This window comes from Dipodomys ordii, unplaced genomic scaffold, assembly GCF_000151885.1.
Source record: "Dipodomys ordii isolate 6190 unplaced genomic scaffold, Dord_2.0 Scaffold14, whole genome shotgun sequence".
NCBI lineage: Eukaryota > Metazoa > Chordata > Mammalia > Rodentia > Heteromyidae > Dipodomys > Dipodomys ordii.
The window spans coordinates 6258425-6282090 of NW_012267230.1; the positions used below are offsets into that span (position 1 = coordinate 6258425).

A 23666-nucleotide genomic window follows, 5' to 3' on the forward strand; every position below is an offset into this window, starting at 1 on the left:
CCTCCCTCCCTCCCTCCCTTCCTCCCTTCCTCCCTTCCTTCCTTCCTTCCTTCCTTCCTTCCTTCCTTCCTTCCTTCCTTCCTTCCTTCCTGTCTCTGTCTGAATCTCCCTCTCTTTCTCTCTCTTTTTGTCACTCTCTCTTTCCTTTGCTTATTTCTAAGTTCTATGCAATCAAATAGAGCAACAAACAAAGTGTGCATAGGAGAAAATAAATAAGTATGCCTCTCTGAGGATGGTGGGGAGTCGCCTCACAGAGGGGTGACTTTGAGGTTGACCCTTCCTTCCAGAGTGGCACCAAGGGCAGAAGGGGGTGATGGGAGGTTGGGCTGAAGTCTAGATGTCGTGGTAGGAACTGAGCAATGTTCTTCCATCATTGCTGCCCCTTCTTGTGGGTTTGAGGAAGCCCATAGTTTCCAGGAAGGAAAAGGCAGAAGAGATGCCAGCAGGACAGGCAGGGTGCAGAGGAGAAGAGCAGAGAGGATGGACCCAGGATGCACCCTGGGATGCTAAGAGTCAAGGTCTGGAGGAAGAATGAAGCCTAGAGAAAAGAAAAGTCAACACGATGAGAGGTGCTGGGTGCTGGTGACTCACACCTGTAATCCCAGCTACTTGGGAGGCTAAGATCTGAGGTTCGAGGTTCAAAGCCAGCCAAAGCAGGAAAGCCCATGAGACTCACAGCTCCAATTAACCAGCAAAAGCCACAAGTGGGCCTGTGGCTCAAATGGTAGAACATCTCCTTGAATGAAAACACACAACACACACAATCACACAATCATGAGAGATGCTGGAGACCTGGCCTGTTGGGGACAAGCTTGGGTTTGGGCTCAGTTCTGGAATCCTTTCCTCCCAGGATGGTCTGGTTCTGGGAGCTGTGGGGAGCTTTGGCTGGTCTGGGGGCGCCTTCCTGTACCCCTCCACCAGGGCTCCCACCTTCATCAGCAAGCCTCAGAAAAGTGTGGACATGAGAGACTCCTACCTAGGTGAGGAAGGCCCTGGGGGGCTGCTGGGAAGTGGGGGAGACGCCTTGGAGCTGAGGCCTGGTTTCCTCAGGTTACTCCATGGAGCTGGCCCTGTGGAAGGGGACATGGAGTCTGGTCATGGGGGCCCCTCGGCACCAGCACACGGGGAAGGTTGTCATGTTCACCCAGGAAGTGGGGCAATGGCGGCCAAATGCTGAGGTCCCCGGGACCCAGGTGGGTGTGGGTGGGATGGGGGGGTGGACCTCAAGGGGGCCATGTGGCTGGGTAGAGAAGGAGATGGGGTTTGGGGCTCATGAGGAAGAGGCGGGGGGGGGGTCAGGCAGGTGAGCTCAGACTCTGCCCTCCAGATTGGCTCCTACTTTGGGGCCTCCCTGTGCTCCGTGGACGTCAGCAGAGATGGCAACACTGACCTGATCCTCATTGGGGCCCCGCATTACTATGAGCAGACGCGAGGGGGCCAGGTGTCCGTGTGTCCCATGCCCAGAGGGGTGAGTGGCACATGGGGCCTGGGCAGGGTGGGGGCTGGAGGGGGGGAGGGCCTGGGTTGTGCTGACACTGGTTTCATTGTGCAGAGGGCTCGGTGGCGGTGTGGGTCTGTTCTCCATGGGGAGCAGGGCCATCCCTGGGGCCGCTTTGGGGCAGCCCTGACAGTGCTGGGGGACGTGAACGGGGACAAGCTGACAGACGTGGCCATTGGAGCTCCAGGAGAGCAGGAGAACCTGGGTGCTGTCTACATATTTCATGGGACCTCAAGCCTGGTTGTGGGCCCTGTACACAGCCAGGTAAGGCGCTGTCTGCAGCTCTTACCCTGTCACTGAATGCAGCCTCCTGTACTTTATTTCCTGAAATTTCCCCAGACTCCAATAGGCACAAAGCTTCTCCTTTCTCCTTTGGTTCCAAAGGTCCTTGAATGTTTTGTGCACATTAAAGAAGTGGGTAAAGAGTTGATGTAGAGAGGTCAGACCCCACATTTCATCCCTGGCTGTGGCAGCCATGATTAGACATGTGGCCAGAGACTGACTTTGCCTCTTTCAGCTCATTCCTTATTATGAGACATAGAAATGATCAAACTAAATGCATAGGCTGTGAGTGAAAACCACCATAGCAAGTGCTCTGATCCTAAAATACTTATGAGCAAGCAAGCCCAGCAAATGAACAAGTGACTCTATTATATTCCTATCATTGTTCCTTCCCTTGCTCCAATCCCTCCCTCTCTTCCTCCTTCCCTCCCTCTTCCTCCTTCCCTCCTTCCTTCCCTCCCTTTCTCCATCTCTTTCTCCTTTCCCCTCCCTCCCTCCCTCCCTCCCTGTCTGCCTGCCTGCCTTCCTGCCTGCCTTCCTTCCTGCCTGCCTTCCTTCCTGCTTTCCTCCCTTCTGATGGCGATGGGTCTTGAATCAGGACTTCCTGCTCTCACTTGGCTTTTTTGTTCAAGGCTCTACCATATGAGACACAGTTCCACTTCCAATTCTTTGCTGGATGATTGAAGATAAGAGTCCTCCTGACTTTTCTATTCAGCTGTCTTTGAGCTGAGATCCTCAGATCTCAACCTCCTGAGTAGCTAGGATTGCTGAATGAACCACTAGTATCTGGCTTTTCTTTATTAATCTACTCTGTCATGGGGAGTGGGACCATGAGGTGGATGGGAGAGTCCCCCCGAAGTTCCCCTGCTGTTTCTCTTTCTTGTACCCCATGGCTCTTTCCCAATGTCTCTATCCATACCTGCACTCCCTGCAACCTCTTTTCAAACCTTTCTTCTCAATGCATTATGGTCCTGACTTCCACATTTCTTACCCTCTCTGGCCAGAGGATCCCTGGCTCCCAGTTCTCCTCCAAGCTCCAGTATTTTGGGCAGTCACTAAGTGGAGGTCAGGACCTCAACCAAGATGGACTGGTGGACCTGGCCGTTGGGGCCCAAGGACACGCGGTGCTGCTCAGGTGACGTTTCCCCACACTCCACCCTTGCCGGCCTCCTGTCTGCCTCACCAGCGCCATGTCCACCCTGTACTCCCAGTGGCCTTCCACAGCCTCTGTCTATATCCTTCAGGAGTCTACCCGTGCTGAAAGTCGGGGTATCCATGCAGTTTGTCCCTGTGGAGGTGGCGAAGGCTGTGTATCAGTGCTGGGAAGAGGTGTTCCCCTCTCTGGAAGCTGGGGAGGTTACGATTTGTCTCACTATCCACAAGGGCTCATTTGACCACTTAGGTGAGTTCCTTCCCTGAGGCTGGACCTCACCTCTTGAGAGAACCCCTCCAAGTCCAACCTCAAGAAAGAGTGGACCCCATTTCTCCTGCCCCAGCCACAGTCTTCCTCCAACACAGCATCTGCCCTCCAACCTCCACGAAAGAAAAGAGATTCAGCCTGGTCCTAGTGGCTCCTGCCTGTCATCCTAGCTACTCAGGAGGCTGAGATCTGAGGATCGCGGTTCAAAGCCAGCCCGGGCAGGAGAGACCGTGAGACTCCTATCTCCAATAAACCACCAGAAAACCGGAAGTGGCGCTGTAGCTCAAGTGGTAGAGCGCTCGCCTTGAGCTGAAGAGCTGAGGGACAGCGCCCAGGCCCAGAGTTCAAGCCCCACGACCGACAAAAAAAAAAAAAAAGAGTCTCATAGACTTTCCTGCCTGGGCTGGCTTTGAGCCTAGATCCTCAGATTTCAGCCTAGGATTACAGGCATGAGCCACTGGTGCCCGGCTCCCCTGTCTCTTCTTATACCTCCCACCCCTGTGTCCATGGAGGAAATGTGGTTCTACAATGCAAATCTAGACTCCTTGCCTGCTCCTTTACTAAATGGCTCCCCTTGCATTTGGAAAGACCCAAACCCTTTCCCACAGTGCATCTGCACTTTGACCTCTGGTTATCTTCTTTCTCCCTCCCTTGATATATTTCTGCATGTATGCTAGTCTCCCTTTTCTTGATCTCTCCAGTCTGAAATGTTCTCCTCTTCCTATTCTTTCTCCTCATCCTATTTGGCCAAGACTGCATTAGCATTCCTAGAAGACCCTACCCTGTAACTGGGGCTTGAACTAAGGGTCTAAGTGCTTTCCCTGGACTGTTTTGTTCAAGGCTAATGTTCTACCACTTGAGTCACTGTTTCACTTCCAGATTTCTTGACATTTAATTGGAGATAAGGCTTTCCTGCCCAGACTGGCTTTGAACCTCTATCCTCAGATCTCAGCCTCTTGAGTAGCTAGGATTACAGGGGTGAGCCATTGACACCTGCTTACCCTGCAAGTTCCTGAGGGCAGGGAACAAGGGACACATTTTTCTATCTTCTCCACGTGTATTCCCAACAGCATAGATCCTATCTCTTTGGATGTGCATAGCAAATCTTTATTGCATGATCAAGTGAGACTTAACAACTTTTTTTTTTGTCATGAGGTTTGAACTCAGGACCTGGGCACTGTCCTTGAGCTCTTTTGCTCAAGGCTAGTGCACTACCATTTTGAGCCACAGCTCTACTTCCTGTTTTTCTGGTGGTTAATTGGAGAGAAAGGTCTTACAGAGCTGGGTGCTGGTGGCTCATGCCTGAAATCCTAGATACTCAGGAGGTTGAGATATGAGGATCCCGGTTCAAAGCCAGCCCAGGCAGGAAAGTCCATGAGACTCGTATCTCCAATTAACCACCAGAAAACTGGAAGTAGCTCTCTGGCTTAAGTGGTAGAGTGCTTGCTTTGAGCTAAAGAGCTGAGTGACAGTACCCTGGCCCAGAATTCAAGCCCCATGACTGACCAAAAAAAAAAGAGAGAGAGAGAGAGAGAGAGAATTTCCTCTCCAGACTTTGAGATCCTTCTCAGCCTTCTGAGTAGATGAGATTACAGGTGTGAACCATCAGCTTTACATGATCAAATTAAAGCAAACAGCATTCTAGATTCACTCTACCTTCCTACTTTGCATTCCTCCTTCTACCATAGATGCTATCCAGAGCTCTATCAGGTATGATCTGGCATTGGACCCAGGCCGTCTGATACCTCGTGCTATTTTTCATGAGACCAAGAACTGGACTTTGAGTCGGAGGAAGATCCTGGGGCTTGGGAATCACTGTGAAAGTGTGAAGCTGCTTCTGCTAGTGAGGATTTTGGGTTTTGGGAAAGGGGAGAGAGTGGAGGAAACGGAGGCTAGCTTGCAGAATCCCTGCTCCCTGTTCTCTGCCAGGTGAAGTGGGCAGAGTGAAAATCCGGGGCGGGGGCTGGAGAGAGGAAGGCTGGGGGGGGATCAGGTGGGGGCAGAAAGGAGAAAACCCTGGCCACATAGTTTGGGTGTGTGGTAGAGGAGATGGCCTGGAAATGGAGAATAAGGTTAATGTGTTCAGGGAAACCTACTGTCCCCCCAGGACTGTGTGGAGGATGCAGGGAGCCCCATCATCTTGCGCCTTAACTTCTCCCTCCTGGAAGAACCTAGCTCATTCTGGAATCTTCGCCCTGTGCTGGCTATGGACTCACAAGACCTCTTCACTGCTTCTGTAAGTCTTTCAATGATGTCCCACGGATGTGAACCCTTCTATTGGGTCCCCAGGGGCTTAAGAGCCCATCATCAATCCCGGTTGCCTGGCAACCAAGACCCAGCCTAGCTTGGAACCTTGCCCACCTCCATCTCTGCTCACTTTCCCCAACATAAAGCCTCTACCTCACGTTCTAGATCCTTCCATACTTTCCTCAGGCCTACCTCTGAGCTTCTACAGGAAGGGGGTATGTTGGCTTGTCTTCATCTATATTTGTGGTACAACAGTCACATCTAATTCACCTGTAGTGGTCATATTTCTCTAAATTGCCACTCAGGCCAAAACTCTGACCAATCCTGGAGTTTCATTGCAACTGCTACCTGTTGTTCCACTAGGAACTAGATTTGGCATGACTCAACTTTATTCTATTTGAAGCTAAGGATCTTACCTACTGGAGTGAGAATTCAGAGCCTCATCCTTGCTAGCCAAGTGCTCTATCCACTTGAGTCACACCACCAGCCCTTTTTGCTTCATTGTTCCAATAGGGTTTTGCTTTTGCCCCACATCCAGTCTCAGGCTGTTTCTTACCTATATCTCCTCACCCCTAGAGCTGAGATGATAGGTAACCACCACCACATCTGGCTGGCTTGCTTGTTGAGAAGGGAGTCTCACTAACGTTTTTGCTTGGGCTAGCCTTGAACTTCCATCCTTCCAGTCGCTGCCTCCGGTGTCTTATCTTTCTTTTCTCTTCCAACCTGCAACCCTCACCTCATGCATGGCCAGTTTCTAGCTGAGTGCTGGGTGCAGAGTCTCAGGGATCAGCCATGGGTATACATGCTCTTAAGGAGGGGAGGGGAGAAAGATGGAGAGCTGGGATGAGAAGATCGCATCTGTTTTGCTGCAGCTACCTTTTGAGAAGACCTGTGGCCAAGACCACCTCTGTGAAGGCGACCTGAGGGTCAACTTCAGCTTCTCAGGGTAATAACTCTCTCTTTTTTCATATCCAGATGTGGGGTCCCTCATTCACAAAGGATGAGACTGCGTGTGACTCTGCTTGGCCTTCTAGCATGATTGTGTGTGTGTGTGTGTGTGCTGGCTTGAACTCAGGGCCTGGGCACTGTCTCTGAGCTTCTTTTCTGCTCAAAGCTAGTGCTCTACCACTTGAGCTGGAACTCTACATCAGTTTTTTTTTTTGGTGAGTCTCACAGCTGCGGGAGGCGGGGGGTATGGTTCCTTTCCAAGCTGACTTCAAACTGTGATCCTCAGATCTCAGCCTCCTGAGTAGCTAGGATTACAGGCGTGAGCTAGCTGGCTCAATGGTTTTGACCATTGTCAAATGTCAGCACAGGGTTCAGAGCTCCTGTCATCCTGCTCTTGATCCAGTGGCAGCATGACATCACACAGTGTCCAGTGACATCACACCGCCTGTCCTGTGCTTCCCCTCAGCCTGCAGACTCTGATAGTGGGGAGCTTCCCCGAGCTCAGCCTCACGGTGACCGTGTGGAATGAAGGAGAGGATTCTTATGAAACAGTGATCACTTTCTACTACCCAGCAGGGCTGGCCTACCGACGGGCATCAGGAATACAGGTAAACACTTTGGGCTTTAATTGGCTCCAGGCCTTGCATTGGTCCATTTACTGTTGCCAAAATACCACCGACTGAGAGAGATGGGAAGAAAGAAGGTTATTTTGGCTCATTATTTTGGAGGTACAAGGTCAAAGGTCTGCATCTGGTCCTCACCTTCTTGCTGGCAGAGTTTCAAAGCTGACCAGAGACGAAAAGTACACATGTTAATTTAGTCTCTCTTCTTCCTATAAATCCACCAGGCAATACTTCATACTGTACAGAGTGAGGTAGGGATCCAATCTCTTTCTCTCTCTTTTTCTCTCTTTCTCTTTTTTTCTTTGTGATAGAGTCCAGTTTTCCCAGAACCATTTAATGAAAATCGTCCTCTCTCCTACTGCTCTGCTTTCAACTCTTATTTTTATTTTATTCATTTCTATTTCATTATTTTTAAAAATGGAGGGTGGGGTCAGTTGTGGGTCTTGAACTCAGGGCCTGTGTGCTGTCCTTGAGCTTTTTCGTTTGAGGCTAGTGCTCTACCACTTTGAGACACAGTGCTGCTTCCAGTTTTCTGGTGGATAATTTGAGATAAGAAGCTCGTGGACTTTCCTGTCTTGGCTGGCTTTGAACTGTGATCCTCAGATTTCAGCCTCCTGAATAGCTAGGATTACAGGCATGAGCTATGAGCTACCTACCAGTGCCCAGCTTTTGAGTCGTGGTGGTGGTGGTGGTGGTGGTGGTAGTGTGTGTGTGTGTGTGTGTGTGTGTGTGTGTGTGTGTGTGTGTGTGAATACTGGAGCTTGAATTCAGGGCCTGGGGCTCCCCTTGACTTTTTTACTCATGGGTGGATCTCCACCACTGGAACCATTCTTCTAGTTCTGGCTGTTTGGCTGGTTAAGAGTCTTGCAGATGTATCTACCTGGACTGGTTTTGAACCTTGATCCTCAGATCTCAGCCTCCTGATCAGCTTCAATTAAAGGATTGCCACAGCTCTTAGATAAACACGCAGATAACCTTTTTATAATCTCCTTTATCAGGAGGAACCTCATCATCGCCCACTGCGCCTGGCATGTGAGGAAAAGCCCACCCAGAATGAGAGCCTGAGGAGCAGCAGCTGTAACATCAACCACCCCATCTTTCGAGAAGGTGCTAAGGTCAGTGCTGCCCAAGTCCTCACTCTTCTCCCTTGTCCCAACCCATCCCTTCTCTCACTCCTTCAAGACCTTCCCTATCCCCACTCTTTCTCTTTCTTCTCTCAGGGAACCTTCATAATCACATTTGACGTCTCTTATGAGGCCACTCTGGGAGACAGATTGCTTGTGAGGGCCAATGCAAGCAGGTGAGCACGGGCCAGCTGTGATGTGTTGCACACTCTCCCATCTAATGCCCCCAGCATGGGTCTCCTGAACATTCCCTTTTCTCTTCTTTTCCAGCAAGAACAATAAGCCTGCAACCAATAATACCTCCTTCCAGCTGGAGCTCCCGGTGAAATACACGGTGTACACAGTGATCAGCAGGTGCTTCATCCTAGCCCACCCCTTGGGGTCTCTGATCTTCCTCCAGGCCCACCTTGCTCTTCTGATGCTAGACAGTGGACTCAAGTTTGTTTTACTGTAATGAAGTATCCGAGGCAGGATGCTTATGAAGAAATGAGGCTCATGTAGTTCACGGTTTTGGAGACAGGAGTCATAGTGCAGAATCTTTCCAGAGCCCCCCTTGGTGACATTATCTTATGATAGAGGACAACATAGTGGTGGGAATAGGTGCCATCAGAGCGTGAGATCACACAGGGAGACAGGAAGCTGGAGGAGCAAGGGGCGGGGCTGGCCTTTCAGTTTCTCACTAGGCTCCACCTCTTAAAGGTCCCACCACCTCCCAGCATCACCACACCAAACAGCCAAGCTCCCATCACACCACTCCTTGGAGAACAAACTCAAACCATGTCCACGTCCCTGTTTCCTCCCATGGAATTGCTTACAGGCACAACTAGCTGGACATTTTACACCATGCTCTGATGGAACTATATAATTCTTGCTGCTTCTCTGGTCTGCTGGTGGGACACACACACACACACATGCATGTGCACACATGCACGCATGTGTGAACGCATGTGCGCATGCACACGCATGCCTGTCACAGTATACATGTCCTTCCTCCTCTTCCTTAAAACTTTAGGCTTCTTTTAACATGTGTCCAACCTTTTCCCCTGGACTCAGCAGGAACATATGAATGCAAAGCTACTAGATTGAGATGGAGGCTCTTCTCTGCACTCAGACCTGTGGAGCTTGTGCCTGACAGACTATTATGGTCTGTTATGGAACAGAAGGGGAAGAAAGCATGGAGGAAGGAAGAAGTGTGAGAAACTGCTGCAGAAGGTTCCTAAGAGCCCTGGGCCAAGGCAGGCGACTGGAGAGTCAGGCCCTATAGGAAAATATCTAAACATGATTAGAAGTAAGGTTTAAGCTGGGCCTTTGAGTGAAAATTCCTGGAAGTGGAGTAGGGACAGTTCAGGCAGACAAAAGAGATCAAGCAAAGACCAGGGGTAGAGAAGAGTGAGGAGCAGGTATGTCTTGAAGAGATGATCATTCCAGGTGACTGGAGCAAAGGACACTAGGAGTGGGAGGGGGGAAGGTGCTGAAGTATTGGGGGACCACTGCTATTTCCTTGGGACATAGGTGAAGCCCTCACTGGGGATGGTCTCAGGACTATTTTTTACCAACTCGCCTTCTCTCTAGGCAGGAAGACTCCACTAAGTATTTCAACTTTTCATCTCTGGATAAGAAGAGCAGGAAAGAGGCCAAACATGGATATCGTGTAAGAGGCTAGGGATTATTCATGTCTGCCTCAAGTCAAGCTGGAGACAAAAGCCCGTGGGTAGGAAAGAAGACAGGCTTGGGATTGGGCTGGGGATGGCAGTCATGGTTGGTCTTGATGGTCTGCAGGTGAATAACTTGAGCCAGCGAGATCTGGCCATCAGCGTCACCTTCCGGGTTCCCGTCCTGCTGAACAGTGTGGCTGTCTGGGAAGTGGCTGTGAAGGCCCCTGCACAGGTGTCCGCTCCTTCCCCCGATCAGCATCTCATCCTGTGGTGCTGCCCTGACTCCTATCAGGGGCATGGGTATTCTTGTGTAGTTAAGGATTGTTCTCTGCCTGTCTATCTCCCCCCACACACACCTGCCCTCAAACTATCTATCTCCTCCCTCCCTCTCTCTCCCCAGAGTCTCCCCTGTGTGTCAGAGAGGGAACTTCCTCAACATCCTGACTTCTTGACTCAGATTGCAACAAATTCTGTACTGGTAAGAATGACCCCAAGGACCCAGGCCACATTAGGACATTCGGAGGGGTGGGGATGGGGGGCAGGGGAGGCCAGGCACTGGTGGCTCATGCTTGTAATCCTAGCTAGTCAGGAGGTTGAGATCTAAGGATCATGGTTGGAAGCCAGCTTGGACAGGAAAGCCTGTGAGACTCTTAATCTCCAATGAACCACCAGAAAACTGCAAGTGGCACTGTAGCTCAAAGTGGTAGAGTGCTAGCTTTGAGTGAAAAAGCTTCAGAGACAGCATCCAGGCCCTGGGTTCAAGCCTCACAACTGACAAAACAAAACAAAAAAAAAACCTTCTGGATTTTCAGCATTATGCAATCATCTTGTGATTGTTCACCAGTTTCCCTACTGGAATCAGCAGGCTTTCTGTTCTGTGCCAGATCCTCCCTCTGGTCCACCATGGCTTCTCTGTCCCCAGGACTGCTCCATTGCGGAGTGTGTGACGTTCCGTTGTGACATCCCTTCCTTCGGCATCCAGGAGGAGCTGGACTTTGTCCTGCAGGGCAACCTCAGCTTTGACTGGGTCAGCCAGGTATGTACACCTCGGCCCTGATCCATGCAGGGCCATCCTCAAGTTAGGACGGTCCTGGAGCTCCCTGCTTGGTCCCCCAACATCCAGTTCCCCAGCTCCTCTCTCCCCCTTGGCAGACATTGCAGAAGAAGGTGTTGGTCATGTCGGTGGCTGAGATCACGTTTGACACGTCTGTGTATTCCCAGCTCCCAGGACAGGAGGCGTTTTTGAAGGCCCAGGTAGTTAGTGCCTGTGTGGTGGGCAATGCCCAGGCTGGTGAGGGGCTCCAGATGTGTGGTGCTGATTGGGGGATTCTCAGACCCAGAGGTAGGAGGTGGGAGGCAGGCACCTGGCAGGACCTAAATGGATGAATGCTTTTGCATCTCAGCCCTGGAGCAGGGCCTGGGGGGAGAGGAAGGGAAGGGCCTAAAGGCTGGGCACTTGGGGAAGCTGAGCTGTCAAGAGGTCTGATGTTTTTGGCCTCCAACTCAGATGGAGACAGTGCTAGAAGAAGTTAAGGTCTATCATCCCATGTTCCTCATGGTGGGCAGCTCCGTAGGCGGGCTGCTGCTACTGGCCCTCATCACAGCTGCCCTGTACAAGGTGAGTGTTTTAGCCCACTTCCAACCCCACCCGCATCCAACCCCAGCCCTGCCACAAGCAGGAGAGGAGAGGCGGGGAACACCATCTATGATGTCAGGCAGGCTGAAGTACCCCCAGTTTTCATTTTCTGCCAGTGCTGGCACTTAAACTCGGAGCCTGGATACTTCCACTTGAGCCATTTCCGGCTTTGTGGTGGCTCACTGGAGATAAGAGTCTCACAGACTTTTCTGCCCACATTGGCTTCACACCCTGATCCTTAGTTCTCAGCTTCCTAAGTAGCTAAGATTATAGGCGTGAGCCACTGAAGCTGGCTAAAGCATGTATTTGCCTCTTTACTTCCAACTTAATGCTCAGCAAGTTACTTGATTTCTCTCTGAATCAATTTCTCTTTTTTGAATGGGGCAAATAAGAATTACTGTGTTGAGGATTTAGCTAAGTGGAAGAGCAGTTGCCTGGCAAATGCAAGGCCTTGAGTTTGGTCCTCAGCTGTGGCAAAACAAACTTCAAAGATTGGCTGAAACGTGACAGCAACTCAGTCAAGGAAACCTGCCTGTCTATGGAAGTTCTGCTTTTCTCTTTTTAGGGAGTGAGGGTATAACTATTGTACCATGCATGACACACAGTAGGTCTCAGAGTGTAGCAGTGAACATTCTGATGACACACTAAGCTAGTGCAGTTCCCTCCCCTTCCTCTCCTTTAGCATCTTCCTGCTCTCTTACCCTGCGTTTCTCCTTGACTTCCTTTCATAGTTTGGTTTCTTCAGACGTCATTACAAAGAAATGCTGGATGTCAAGACAGAAGACTCAGCCTCATGCACTGGAGATGATGTTAGTTGTGAGGAGGCCCCAAATCTGCCTTCTTCCTGATGGTCTGTTTTCCTGTTTATCTCTACCTCTGGGGCTGGTCTTTTTCTCTCCCTTTGAATCTACTTCTATTGAGAACAACTTTTTCATAGATCTGGACTGGTCTGAACAATCTCTCAGGGGCTAGGCCCCATGCTCAAGGAGTTAAACGATTGCTGTGTTTGTGTCTGTGAGTCAGACTTCCTCAGTGACGAGACCTGTATGTCAGTATAGGTGTTCATATGTGACAGAACTGTCGCACAATGCTTTACAACACATTTTCCTTGTCTGGAAAAGCTTGAACACGGGGATCCGAGCACTGCTCTAGGAAAGAGTTGGAGGAATCTACTTGTGGGTTGGAAGAAAGTAAGAAAAGTCCTCTCTACTTTCTCATACTCGGGGCTAGAGCACATCTTTTCTTGCTGATGCAGTAAGTAGGGGGGGTGAGAGAGAGAAAGATCAAAGAAGTGTATGTGTGTGTAGGGGGTGAATGTGAATGATGTGGCACATCAGTCCTAGGATGTGAACAGAATACCCAGAGCTCATTTGAACTAGTGCCCTCCCGCGACCCCTCATCTTTTTCTTATGCCAGTACTGGGGCTTGGGTGCTGTCCCTTAGCTTTTCCACGCAAAGCTAGTGCCTTGCCACTTGAGCCACAGCTGCACTTCTGGCTTTTTTGCTGGTTAAGTGCAAATAAGAGTTTCACAGACGTTTCTGTCTGGGCTGGCTTTGAAGCTAGATCCTCAGGTCTAGTCTCCTTCTTGAGTAGCTGGGTTTACAGGCATGAGCCACTGGCGCCTAGATTAAATGAGGCTCCCAGAAGCCAGGCAGGAGAACCAGGCTTTCAGAAAGGAGCTGGTGATTCCCAAACTAATAGAGTCCTAGGTATAGGCCTATGAAGTCTTGCTACTTCTCTGGAGGAGGAATCTGAGATTCTCAGGAACTGACAGGCTTAAGTCACTCAGCGTCGGTGAAAGCCCAGGGAGAGTCCATTGTTAACCGAGGGAGCCAGGCCCGCCCACCAGCCGGGGATCTGCCCCTCCACATCCCGGCCTGGAGAAGACGGGCTCGGTGCCCCCGCCCCGCGCGCATGCGCCGCGCCGCGCCGGGCCCCGCCCGACCCCTGGGAGGCGCCAGAGCACACGAAGCGTCCACCTCTTTATTGGGCTGGAGACTGGCGGCGGGATCTCAGGGATACTCGTAGCCGGTGGGCAAGGGGTTGACACGGGGGTTGTGGAAGAGCGTGTGGTTGCCGTCTCCCCAGGCGTAGCGCTGCGGAGAAGGGGGACGGACAGCGAGGGCGTCGGCGCCCATCTATCCCCAACCCGAGCTCCGCACCCACCTGCCCGCGCGTCCCCGCGCCCCGCCCCCGCGCGTCACCCCGCGCGTCCCCGCGCCCCGCCCCCGCGCGTCCCCGCGCGCGCGCGCGTACCTTGGTGCGGATGCGCAGGTGGTGGTAGGGGATGAACTCGGGGCGCCCGTGGTGGCCCCCGTGCAGCCAGCAGTTGAGGGAACACAGGGCCACACTGGGCAGTGCCAGCAGGAAGGTCAGGAAGCGCCAGGTATTGGCTGCGCGGGAGGAAAGGCAAGGAAGAAGTTGGCAGCCATCGGTCTGCCGGACTGGGGACGTTTGTGTGCGCGCATGCGCCAGTCCTGGGCCTGAACTCGGGGCCTGGGGCCGCTGTCCCTGAGCTTCTGTGCTCAAGACGGGCTGGCACTCTACCGCTGGAGCCACACAGTTCCGCTTCTGATGTTATTTATTTATTTATCTGTTTGGTGGCTAATTGGGAACAAGAGCCCCAGGGATTCTTCTACTCCGGCTGGCTCAGATCTCAGCCCACTAAGTAGGATCACACGAGTAGGATCACACGAGTGACTTGCCAGTGTGTGAGGGGCCACACTCATGGGAAGGCAAAAAGGGGTGAGGGAACAGATAGACAAAGCCAGTGAGTCACAGGATCGATCCCCAGCCCTCACTCACCTCCAGCCCCGCCATGGTCACCCTTGGCTGCGCTGGCCAGGCCTCGGCTCAAGGACCTCAGAGGCAGAGCCATTGCGGCCGGAGAAGCTACGATGGCTCTGCCCTTTCGCTCTCCTTCACCCAGACCTCGCCTCCCCCCCCCCGCCCCCCTCCTTCTTGAGCCAATCACCTGCTGAGTGTACAATGTGGATGGCTATTTTTAGGGGGAGGGGGATATGTTCTATATTTAAAATGGGGCCTGGCTAGCCGGAGGTCCTCTCCAGAAACACTGCACTGTGCCTTTTATTCGAGTAGGGGAATATTTAAAGTACACTTGGCAATTATTTTTTTTTTTTTTGGGTCCGGTCGTGGGGCCTGAACTCTGGGCCTGGGCACTGTCCCTCAGCTCTTCAGCTCAAGGCTAGCGCGCTACCACTTAAGCCACAGTGCCACTTCCGGCTTTTTTCTTTTTGCTTATGTGGTGCTGAGGAATCGAACCCAGGGCCTGGAGCATGCAAGGCAAGCGCTCTACCACTGAGCCACCTTCCCAGCCCGGCAATTATTTTTAATAGTTGTGGGTTAACTATCTTATTTAAGTCTCTATTCCCAGTGACTGGAGCACTTGCTTATGCACCCAGAACCTTTCGCTCAGGTCATCTGTACCTTTCTAAGCTGATTGTGGTGGTTTTTATTTTTCCTGCAATTAGGTTCAACCCATGCTAGGCAAGCACTAAGCTACCTCCCTTGTCAGGGTCTTGATACATAGCTCAAGCTGACCTTGAACTTGAAACCCTCCTGCCTCAGCCTCTGAAATGTGGAGCTTACTGGGGTATAGAACCATGCCTGGCTTGGTTTTGTCTTAATTCCCTCTGTGTAGAGACAGTGCAGTCTTTGTACCCAGCAATGTTTTTTAAAAAATATAATTCTATTGTTATTATTAAGGTGTTGTAGAGAGGGTTTACCATTTCCCATCACTGTTTTAATAAGCTCTTTCTCTCTTTCACAGTTAGCTAGTTGAATTGCTGGGAAAGCTTCGGGTTCCTAGCTCAGTGGGAAAACTGAAGAACAAACCCACTAGTGTGCAGTAAGCCAAGCTTTTCAGACATGGTGTAGACAGACCACTCCGTGTGTTTCTCTCTGCTTCTTCCTTGATATATTATATACTATGACCACATTTCCCAAAGCAAATGGCAATCACATCGAGTAGCCTATTAACTGTAAAGTTTGTTTATGAGTCCCACTAGGACAGAAAGAACATCTGAGATTGGAACTGTCCCAAGACAATTCCATGATGGTAAAGGCCGTGCAGACTGGAGATTCAGAGAGGATGGGTTGGAGCCAGCCATGATGACAGGCTTATCCCTCTGCTCTTGGAACAACTTAGGAACTTATGGCGGACAGCACATTAGTCTAGGTGTCATCTGTCCAACAGATCTGTAAGAGAAAAACTTTTAACTGTTTATTGGAGGCCAATCACGCAGGAGCTCGCCAGGCATCCATGCCAGCCTCAGTTATGAGGAGCGCCATTTCCGGCCCGCCCTGCTGATTTATTCATCCCCTTTCACCTCCTGCCCCCCTCCCCGCAGTCCCGTCCCCCGAGCCGCCCTCACCACTCCGATTCCCTCCCTGCAAGGGGCGAGGTGGTCAGAGCAGCGAGCGCCCCCAGGCCTGACACTAGGGAAAGGGTTAGCTCTGAGCGCGCCCCGTGACTGCTCCACGTCGGTGAAGGCTTGCCCCGCCGCCTGGATCCAGTTGCATCACCCGCAAGAGTGACAACTCTGCGGGGTGGGGCAGGGCGGGGCGGGCTGAAGGGTAGAGTCCGCGCATGCGCATGTCCCGCCTCCTTTCTCTACACTAGTGGATTCTTGCTGCGCTGGAAACCGGACTGAAACAAAGGGACCCGCTGAGAGCCGGACGACTCTGCCCCCTAACGGCCGGAGGCCGTGCGCGTTCCCAGGTGGAAAGCGTGGGAAAAGGAAGCTTAGGTGGAAAGACCCAAACTTCTGGCACAGAATTTAAGAACACACACACACACACACACACACACAGCATCACATTATCACGACTGCGGAGTATTCTGGTGTCCTCTGAAGTTTTGCACTAGAGATGAGTGCCTCACCCCGTCCCAGCTCTGCCAGCCACACTTTTGCCCTGGCACGGGAAGCAGACCACATCTGGAGAGAGCTGGGTTTTGCCACCAGCTCCAAGTAGCTTTGGGCCATTTACGTCCCTCTCTGAACTCAGCTGGCCTTGTAAAATTAGGAGTTCAACCATATGATATTAAAAAAAGCAATTTTCACAGGGTGGAACAAAATAACACAGAATATTGAAACAGTAGAATACCATATGACACTAAAAAACAAATTGCTCCAGCCACATGCAGGTGCTGGGGAAAACCTTGCAAATACTGTCATAGAAACAAGAACAGAATATGTTCAGTCAATTCCATTTCTATAAGATTCAAAAATCAAACATCCTTTAAAATTCTTCAAATGGTTAAACACAGTTACACATTCCAGTCTTTTCACTCCTATATACTCAAGAGAAATTAAAAAACAAAAAAACATACTCCAGGTTGGAAGGGTTGCAGGAACTCTCAGTGCCTATCCAGCTGTTCCCTACTGAAGATTATAGTGCCCAGCCTGCCACTGGACTGAAGTTCCCACTGTTTAGGCCACTGACTGGAAGGGAACCACCACCTTTTTTTTTTTTTTTGCCACTCCTGGGGCTTGAACTTAGGGCCTGAGCACTGTTCCTGAGCTTCTTTTGCTCAAAGCTAGTAGTGCTTTACACCTTGAGCCACAGCACCACTTCCAGCCTTTTTTGTTTATGTGGTACTGAGGAATTGAACCCAGAGCTTCATGCATGCAAGGCAAGAAATCTACCACTAAGCCCATTCCCAGCCCCAACCATCCATTCTTGAGCTGTTTGTCTGCAGACACTTCAGGAAAATGGAAAGTTGATGGAAAATACACATTCCACCAAAAAACTTGTACGTGAATATTCTTAGCACTATTCATAATAGCTCCAGAGTGGAAATAATCATGCTACGATTTGAATATAGAATGTTCATGAGAGTCTCCTGTATTGGAGGCTTGTTTGTAAAGTGGTAGACCACCTGTTTAGGGAACACAACACCCTGAAGTTCTTTTGGGAAGTGATTAGGTCCTGAGGGCTCTCACCCAATGAATGGATTAACCCCTGGATGGGTTTATGATATGATGGTGGGAGGTGATGAAAGGAAGGAGGTAGCCTGCTGGAATAGGTCACTTGGGGTGTGTCCTGGAATGATATATCTTGTCCTCAGCCCCTTCTCGTCCTCTGCTTCCTGGCTACCTGGATATGAGCTGTTACTGCACTGCTACACCTTCCCTGTGATGTTGGATGTAAGAAGAAGAAGAAAAAAAAAGGTCTTTCCTCCTTCAAGATTTTTTTTTTTGGTCGGTTGTGGGGCTTGAACTCTAGATTTGGGTGCTGACCCTGTGCTCTTCAGCTCAAGGCAAGTGCCTTCCCACTTGAGCCACAGTGCCACTTCCGGTTTTCCAGTGGTTTTCCTGCCCGGGCTGTGATCCTCGTATCTCAGCCTCCTGAGTAGCTAGGATTACAGGCGTGAGCCACTGGTGCCTGCCCTCCCTAAAGATTTTTTTGGGGGGGTCTGGTTGTGGGGCCTGAACTCTGGGCGCTGTCCCTCAGCTCTTCAGCTCAAGGCTAGCGCTCTACCACTTGAGCCACAGCACCACTTCCAGCTTTTTTCTTTTTGCTTATGTGGTGCTGAGGAATTGAACCTAGGGCCTCATGCATGCAAGGCAAGTGCTCTACCACTGAGCCACCTTCCCAGCCCCCTCCTTAAAGATTTTTAACTCAGGTATTTTGTCACAGGAAGGAAAAACCTAATACAACTCACTTTGGTGCTGTCTCAGGCCTAATGACTATTCACAGGCTTAGACAGTGAGGCTGCCTCTGCTCACATCTCAGGGCACAGGGAAGGCTGGGCAAACACCTGCTGGTCAAACCCCTCCCTTCTGCTTCCCTTCTGGTCAGGATCTATTTTCTGCAATTGGAGAGGAGATAGAGCTCAGACACTCCTGTTCTAATGGGAGAGGTTAGCATCCATCTCTTTAAAGTAACTGTGCAAACCTATGTGGCTCCCAAGTCCACCCGTACCACCTATGTAATACCCATTTGCAGTTTCAGATTTTGCAGGAGTGATAACACTCTGCAGTGACTCGATGGGACCACGAATAAGCAGAAAAATAAGATCTGATTATAGCCATTATTTATTGAGTGCTGCCTTTACATGCTGGGCTGTGGCTTCCAACTCAAAATTGGATTGTGTTCTTTAAAGTGCTGTTGATAGAAGCCTATCAGGAGCCCTTTCCTTGTCAATGAAGGAATGCCCAGGGGCATTTGCTGCTCCTCAGTTGAAGAGACAGTGCATTAGATGTCACCAGATGAGACTTCTTTTCCAATTTCAGCATTATTCACGGTTACTGGTCCTGACTCCATCACTTTCACAGGACAAGCTACCCCAGGGCTCTAACCTCAGAGGAGCTGGTGCATGAGTTGCCACAGTGCTTTCTGAAACTACCATCACAAGCCTTCTAGACCTGAGGAAGAGAGGAACTGAGGTTTGCAGAGTCACCCCCAATTCAGGTGCTTCAGGAAGACAGGTGTATCCATGGGGTCTTTGCCACAACCTGGTGAGGTAGCTTACGTCCATTTACAGATGAAGAAACCCGAGGCCCAGAAGAGGCAAAGGTCACACAGCTAGGAAGAGACAAGCCTGGACACTCCTAGAAGCTGAGGTTGGAACACTTGATATTCCTCTTCAGCCTCAACTTTGTGGGGGTATATTACAGGTACAGTAAGCCTGAGGAAAAATGGCCAAATAGGGCCAGGGGGAGGCCCAAAGAACAAAATGGATTAATGGTGAAGTACTGTCCTTCAGACAACTCGCTCTTCAGCCTCAAAAGGGCTAGTCTGTGCCTCTTTCAGTCACACAGACAAGTGTGTGGCATAGCCTCATACCTTGGCCTCTATTCTCAAAGATTAAGTGGTGTTTTGGGAAGTCTCTCCATGGTTCCCACATATACGAGGTTTCACCAGTAGAAACACATTGGGTGGATAGCCCTCCTCCAGACTAAAGGGCCCTGTTCAGACCCTAATAGTCATTCTTTACTGTATTGACAGGAAAAAACCCAAAAACTGGGGAGGGACACTGTGAGAGAAGAGACAAAGGGCAGATGACAAGTCTTAGGCTTTTGCTCTGTCTAGAAATGCCATAAAGTGTTTCCTGAGCTCAGCCCACCAGGCTCCTGGTCCTTTGCTTTGGCCCTGGGTTCCATCATCTTAGCTTCAACAGTAGAGATGGGGCCATCTTGACAACTTCCATGATAAGCCCAAGTTCAAATACTCTGCTACCCTCTGCCAGGGCATTGCTTCCTTGCTGTCCCCTCTGAATGTCAGGAATGCCCACTTCCAACCTCCTGTCTCTGTAGGCCTCACAAGAACCCATGGGCTCTAATCTCATTTCTCCAGCAAGAAATAGCTGTTGCTCTAGGCTATGAAGACACTTGCTCATCAGTTGCAGATGTCCCCTACGCCAAGAGTGGATACCTCTAACCATCAGCAAACTCTGCAGCTGGTAGACACGTGCTATAGCCTCACCATACAGGCTTAAAAAAAAAATCTGGAATTTCAAAGCAGTGATCATAGATTTAGTGTTGAGTCCTGCTTGGGAAAGATGCAGAGGCCTACCAGCATCCCAACATCATTCTAAATCAACAGCCCCAGAGGAGAGGGGACCAGAAAGGAGGTTTGCTTAGAGATCCTGGTCCTCTTGAGGACTGGATCAAAAGTGGCACTGAAACTTGATCTAATATTGAAACCAGGGATATTAGCAGACACTGACACCCTGGTGTGTCCATTGGTGCTGGCCCAGGTTAGGGCTGTGGGCAAAGGGTACAATGTAAAGGCAGACCTGGGGTTTGCTACTTTGGATCACCTTTGGATAAGCAGGTAAAAACTCTGGCTGAGACTTGTCATACTTGCTGCTAATGTAAGTCTTCTGGCCTGTGTGAATATTAGTAGTGCAACAGATTTGAACTGCCCACAAAACTCCTGTTGCAGTCAGGGCATCAATGGGCTTCCCATCCATGTGTAAATATTGGTGTTTAAGGAGTCTGAGGTTATGGTAGAAGCTTTGCTCACATTCAGGACCTGTTCAGGGTTGTTCACCCAGGTGGATGCCCTGGTATTCGGGCTCACTAAAGCTAGGACAATATTTAGGGCCTCTGAAGGGCCAGTGTTCCATTGTGGATATGCTAATACCACAGCTAGTGTGAACTTTTGAAGTTCTTGACACATTGGCAGCAATCACAGGGCTTCTCACCAGTGTGGGAACACTAGTACTGGAGTAGGTAGCAGCTGTGCTCAAAGCTGTCCCCACCAAGCACAGAGATAAGGAAGATTCTCACATCTGTGCAAACACAGGTGCTTCAACAGATTAGGGCTAAGGTTAAACTCTTGCCACAGTTCCCACAGCGGTCAGGCTTCTTGCTGGTGTGCACCAGCTGACATTTAACCAAGTCAGCCACAGTTGCAGAGCTGTGGCCACAGGCCTCCCCATACTTGATGCACTTATGAGGTTGGATGAGATTTGGAGCTAAGGTTGAAGCAAGACCCATTTTGGGAAGGGTCTTTCACCAGTGTGTACCTGATGGTGCTTAGCCAGACCTATGTCAGACTTTGAGCAATGGTTAAGAATTGGCCTCACTGCAGTTGCTTTGATGGTAGATGAAGTCTGGGAGACAGGCTGTATAGTCAGCACACAATTCCAGCACATGGAAGACTCTGGGGACTGCAGGATAGCTGGTCTTGGCTGGGGCCTACATAGACGCTGTAAGCTTTGGCAGTACTTCCTGGGAGGCTGGCTGGCCGCTGTTATACTTAGAAGGCCACACCACTCAGGTGGCACAACTTTACAATGCAGGGACGAGCTGGAGACTCTTGGAAATCCTGATGTCTCTTTTTCTCGCAGCTCTGCCCCTGTCAGGGATGCTTTCCCAGTTACTTCTGCCACGACTGGAGAGAAACTCGCTTCCTAGATACCAGCTACTCAAGTTCTCAAGTATAGACAGAACGAGGGACAGACTTGGACCAAGAGGTTAGCACCGGAAACGGAAGGTCCTCAAACCCCTGCCGTTCTACAAAGTAGCGGCGACCGTTTTCAGTAGGTTCAACCCTGTCATTCTGAGAGTTCTTTATCAGCAGCTGCTGTTAGGGAACTTGCCAGTTTTCAGGCCTAGGCTTCTGGGAGTCTGTCTGTCGGCCTGGACTTCGGGGACCTCCCCATCATCCCTTGGGGGAATAGCCACGCTTGACTGGAAGAGGCAAGGGCTAGATGGGGGGCGGAACAGGCAAGTCATCCGAAGCAGCACCGCAGGCCGACGCCCTGGTCGGGCCTTGGGAGGCGTCAGTCCACGTCGAGGCCCTGGGAAGTTTCCCACCCGTCCTAACAATTTAGGCGTGTTAGGCCGGATGCTGACTACATAATCCCACCTTAGGCTTGCACAACGACTAGATAAGGACCATTCAAAGTTCCGGGATCCAGGGCTAACAGCGGCGGCGCTATTTAAGAAGAAGCAACCGCTAGAAGCCGCCAGGCCACTCCCCTCCGCTCCAGTTCCGCATCCTCACAGAGAAGCGGCCGGGGCGCGGGGCGGAGCCGGAGGCCCGAGCCAAGATGGCGGCGGCGAAACCAACCCTCACCGACTCGCTCTCGTTCTGCCTCGCGCAGCTCACAGCGGCCGCCGGGGAGGGTCCGAGTCGGGCCAAGGACTCCACTACCAACGAGACGCCCCTGGGCCGCGCGCTCTTAGCTCTTCGCACGCGCCACATCAAGTCAGCCGGGGGAATCGAGCACTTCCGGGCGCGCGGCGGGCTCCGCCCACTTCTCGCGCTGCTACGGCGAGCGGCGGCAGCGGACCACGCCCCGTCCCCGGCAGAACCCGGCTCCGCCCCCTCGCCGACGGAGGCCGCTGTTGCTGCTGGTCCCGCCCCTTGCTCTGGCCCCGCCCACTCCGCTACGTCCTCGTCGACGCCTTCGCCGCCAGTGCGCCTGCGCAAGACTCTGGACTTGGCGCTCAGCATCCTAGCCAACTGCTGCACCGAAGGGGCGTGCCGAGCTGAAGTGCGCAGACTCGGAGGCATTCTCCCTTTGGGTAAGTGCTCCGCCCCCATTCCTAGAAAGGTTCCATGCCCGCCCCTCCCTCCCAGTCTGGATCTGTCTGGGAGTTCTTTGTCATCGTCTGGGATCTCGAGCTAGCGTGGTGACGGCAACGTGCAGCCACCTCTCAGGGCGGCACACTCCCCATGACGTCACTGCTGTCCAAGCCTTCCCCATCCAGATCATTACAGCCATTATCTAGGTATTGGCACCTCCCTGCACCTGGGCAGGTAGAGCTCACAGGGCTGTTTGATGAACTTTCGGATCCTTATCCTCTATTATGAATGTTCATAAGCAGACACTCAATGCCTATTTTTTATATAGATCTGTGCAAAACCCCACTTAGATGAGCTGCAGGCCAACCAAAGAGTTCAGATAATGATGCTGTGGGCCATACCCCTCCAAGATAGAATCCCTTATGAAATGAGATAATGCTAGCAACGTTGCAAAATTGGAATGAGGCTAAAATAAAATACAAATAGAGCATGCACAAATTCTAAGCAGAGAGCTGGAAATTTTGAGTTACTGAAAAACTTGCACTGTAAGGACAAATTCCAACAAAAGATAGGCTTTTTTAGCGGGGCATTGGTGGCTCACACCTGCAATTCTAGTTACTCGGGAATGTATGATCTGAGGATCACTGTTCCAAGCCAGCTAGGGTAGGAAAGTCCATGAGACTCTGATCTCCAACTAACAACCAAAAAGCAAGTGCAGCTGTGGCTCAAGTGGTAGAATGATAGCCTTGAGCACAAAAGCTCAGGGACAGTGCCCAGGCCCAGACTTCAAGCCCCAGGACCAGTGCACACAAAATTGCCTATCAAAAATTGGTTCCCAGTACATTGCCTGCCCTCTGAAATTATGCATTTTGAAAAAAAACCTTAAATGAAATATGAACATATTTAACACTTTACATTAAAATACATCTGAACTATATTTGGCACATTTCCAAGTCAATAATAATTTTTTGTACCCCTCTGGGACTTGAATTCAGGGCCTTGGTGCTGTCTCTGAGCTTCTTTTGCTCAAGACTAGCACTCTATCACTTGAGCCATAGCTCTACTTCTGGCTTTTTGGTAGTTAAGTAGAGATAAGAGACTTTCCTGCCCAGGTTGAACCATGGTTCTTGGATCTCAGCCTCCTGAGTAGCTAGGATTATAGGTATGAACTATTGAGACCTGGCTTTAAATTATGGTTTTACTTGTGTTTAATCGACCTCATTCG

General features: G+C 50.9%; 3 protein-coding genes across 3 annotated transcripts in view; 2 read left to right on the forward strand and 1 right to left on the reverse strand.

Annotated features, from left to right (window-relative positions):
- Nucleotides 1–12371, forward strand: part of Itgad (integrin, alpha D) — a 22194-nt gene extending 9823 nt beyond the window's left edge. Inside the window, exons 11-30 of the mRNA XM_013011188.1 lie at nucleotides 851–980; nucleotides 1051–1193; nucleotides 1328–1468; nucleotides 1553–1762; nucleotides 2785–2915; nucleotides 3025–3182; nucleotides 4889–5043; nucleotides 5308–5436; nucleotides 6320–6393; nucleotides 6862–7003; nucleotides 8017–8133; nucleotides 8239–8318; nucleotides 8413–8496; nucleotides 9715–9793; nucleotides 9922–10029; nucleotides 10198–10275; nucleotides 10720–10833; nucleotides 10950–11051; nucleotides 11305–11415; nucleotides 12165–12371. Of these exons, the coding sequence (XP_012866642.1) occupies nucleotides 851–980; nucleotides 1051–1193; nucleotides 1328–1468; nucleotides 1553–1762; nucleotides 2785–2915; nucleotides 3025–3182; nucleotides 4889–5043; nucleotides 5308–5436; nucleotides 6320–6393; nucleotides 6862–7003; nucleotides 8017–8133; nucleotides 8239–8318; nucleotides 8413–8496; nucleotides 9715–9793; nucleotides 9922–10029; nucleotides 10198–10275; nucleotides 10720–10833; nucleotides 10950–11051; nucleotides 11305–11415; nucleotides 12165–12281 (2403 nt within the window). The 3' untranslated portion in view covers nucleotides 12282–12371. The remainder of the gene's footprint in view (nucleotides 1–850; nucleotides 981–1050; nucleotides 1194–1327; nucleotides 1469–1552; nucleotides 1763–2784; nucleotides 2916–3024; nucleotides 3183–4888; nucleotides 5044–5307; nucleotides 5437–6319; nucleotides 6394–6861; nucleotides 7004–8016; nucleotides 8134–8238; nucleotides 8319–8412; nucleotides 8497–9714; nucleotides 9794–9921; nucleotides 10030–10197; nucleotides 10276–10719; nucleotides 10834–10949; nucleotides 11052–11304; nucleotides 11416–12164) is intronic.
- Nucleotides 12372–13403: 1032 nt separating this feature from the next.
- On the reverse strand, nucleotides 13404–14372 carry LOC105982064 (cytochrome c oxidase subunit 6A2, mitochondrial). Its single transcript, XM_013011481.1, has 3 exons — nucleotides 14240–14372; nucleotides 13691–13827; nucleotides 13404–13530 (listed from the first exon to the last, which is right to left on the reverse strand). Exons 1-3 carry the CDS (start codon nucleotides 14310–14312, stop codon nucleotides 13447–13449), a joined length of 294 nt encoding a protein of 97 aa, XP_012866935.1. The 5' UTR covers nucleotides 14313–14372; the 3' UTR covers nucleotides 13404–13446.
- A 4136-nt stretch (nucleotides 14373–18508) lies between these two features.
- The window catches only part of Armc5 (armadillo repeat containing 5), an 11368-nt gene continuing 6210 nt past the window's right edge, over nucleotides 18509–23666 (forward strand). The window contains exon 1 of the mRNA XM_013011189.1: nucleotides 18509–22440. Coding sequence (XP_012866643.1) covers nucleotides 21963–22440 — 478 coding nt within the window. The 5' untranslated portion in view covers nucleotides 18509–21962. The remainder of the gene's footprint in view (nucleotides 22441–23666) is intronic.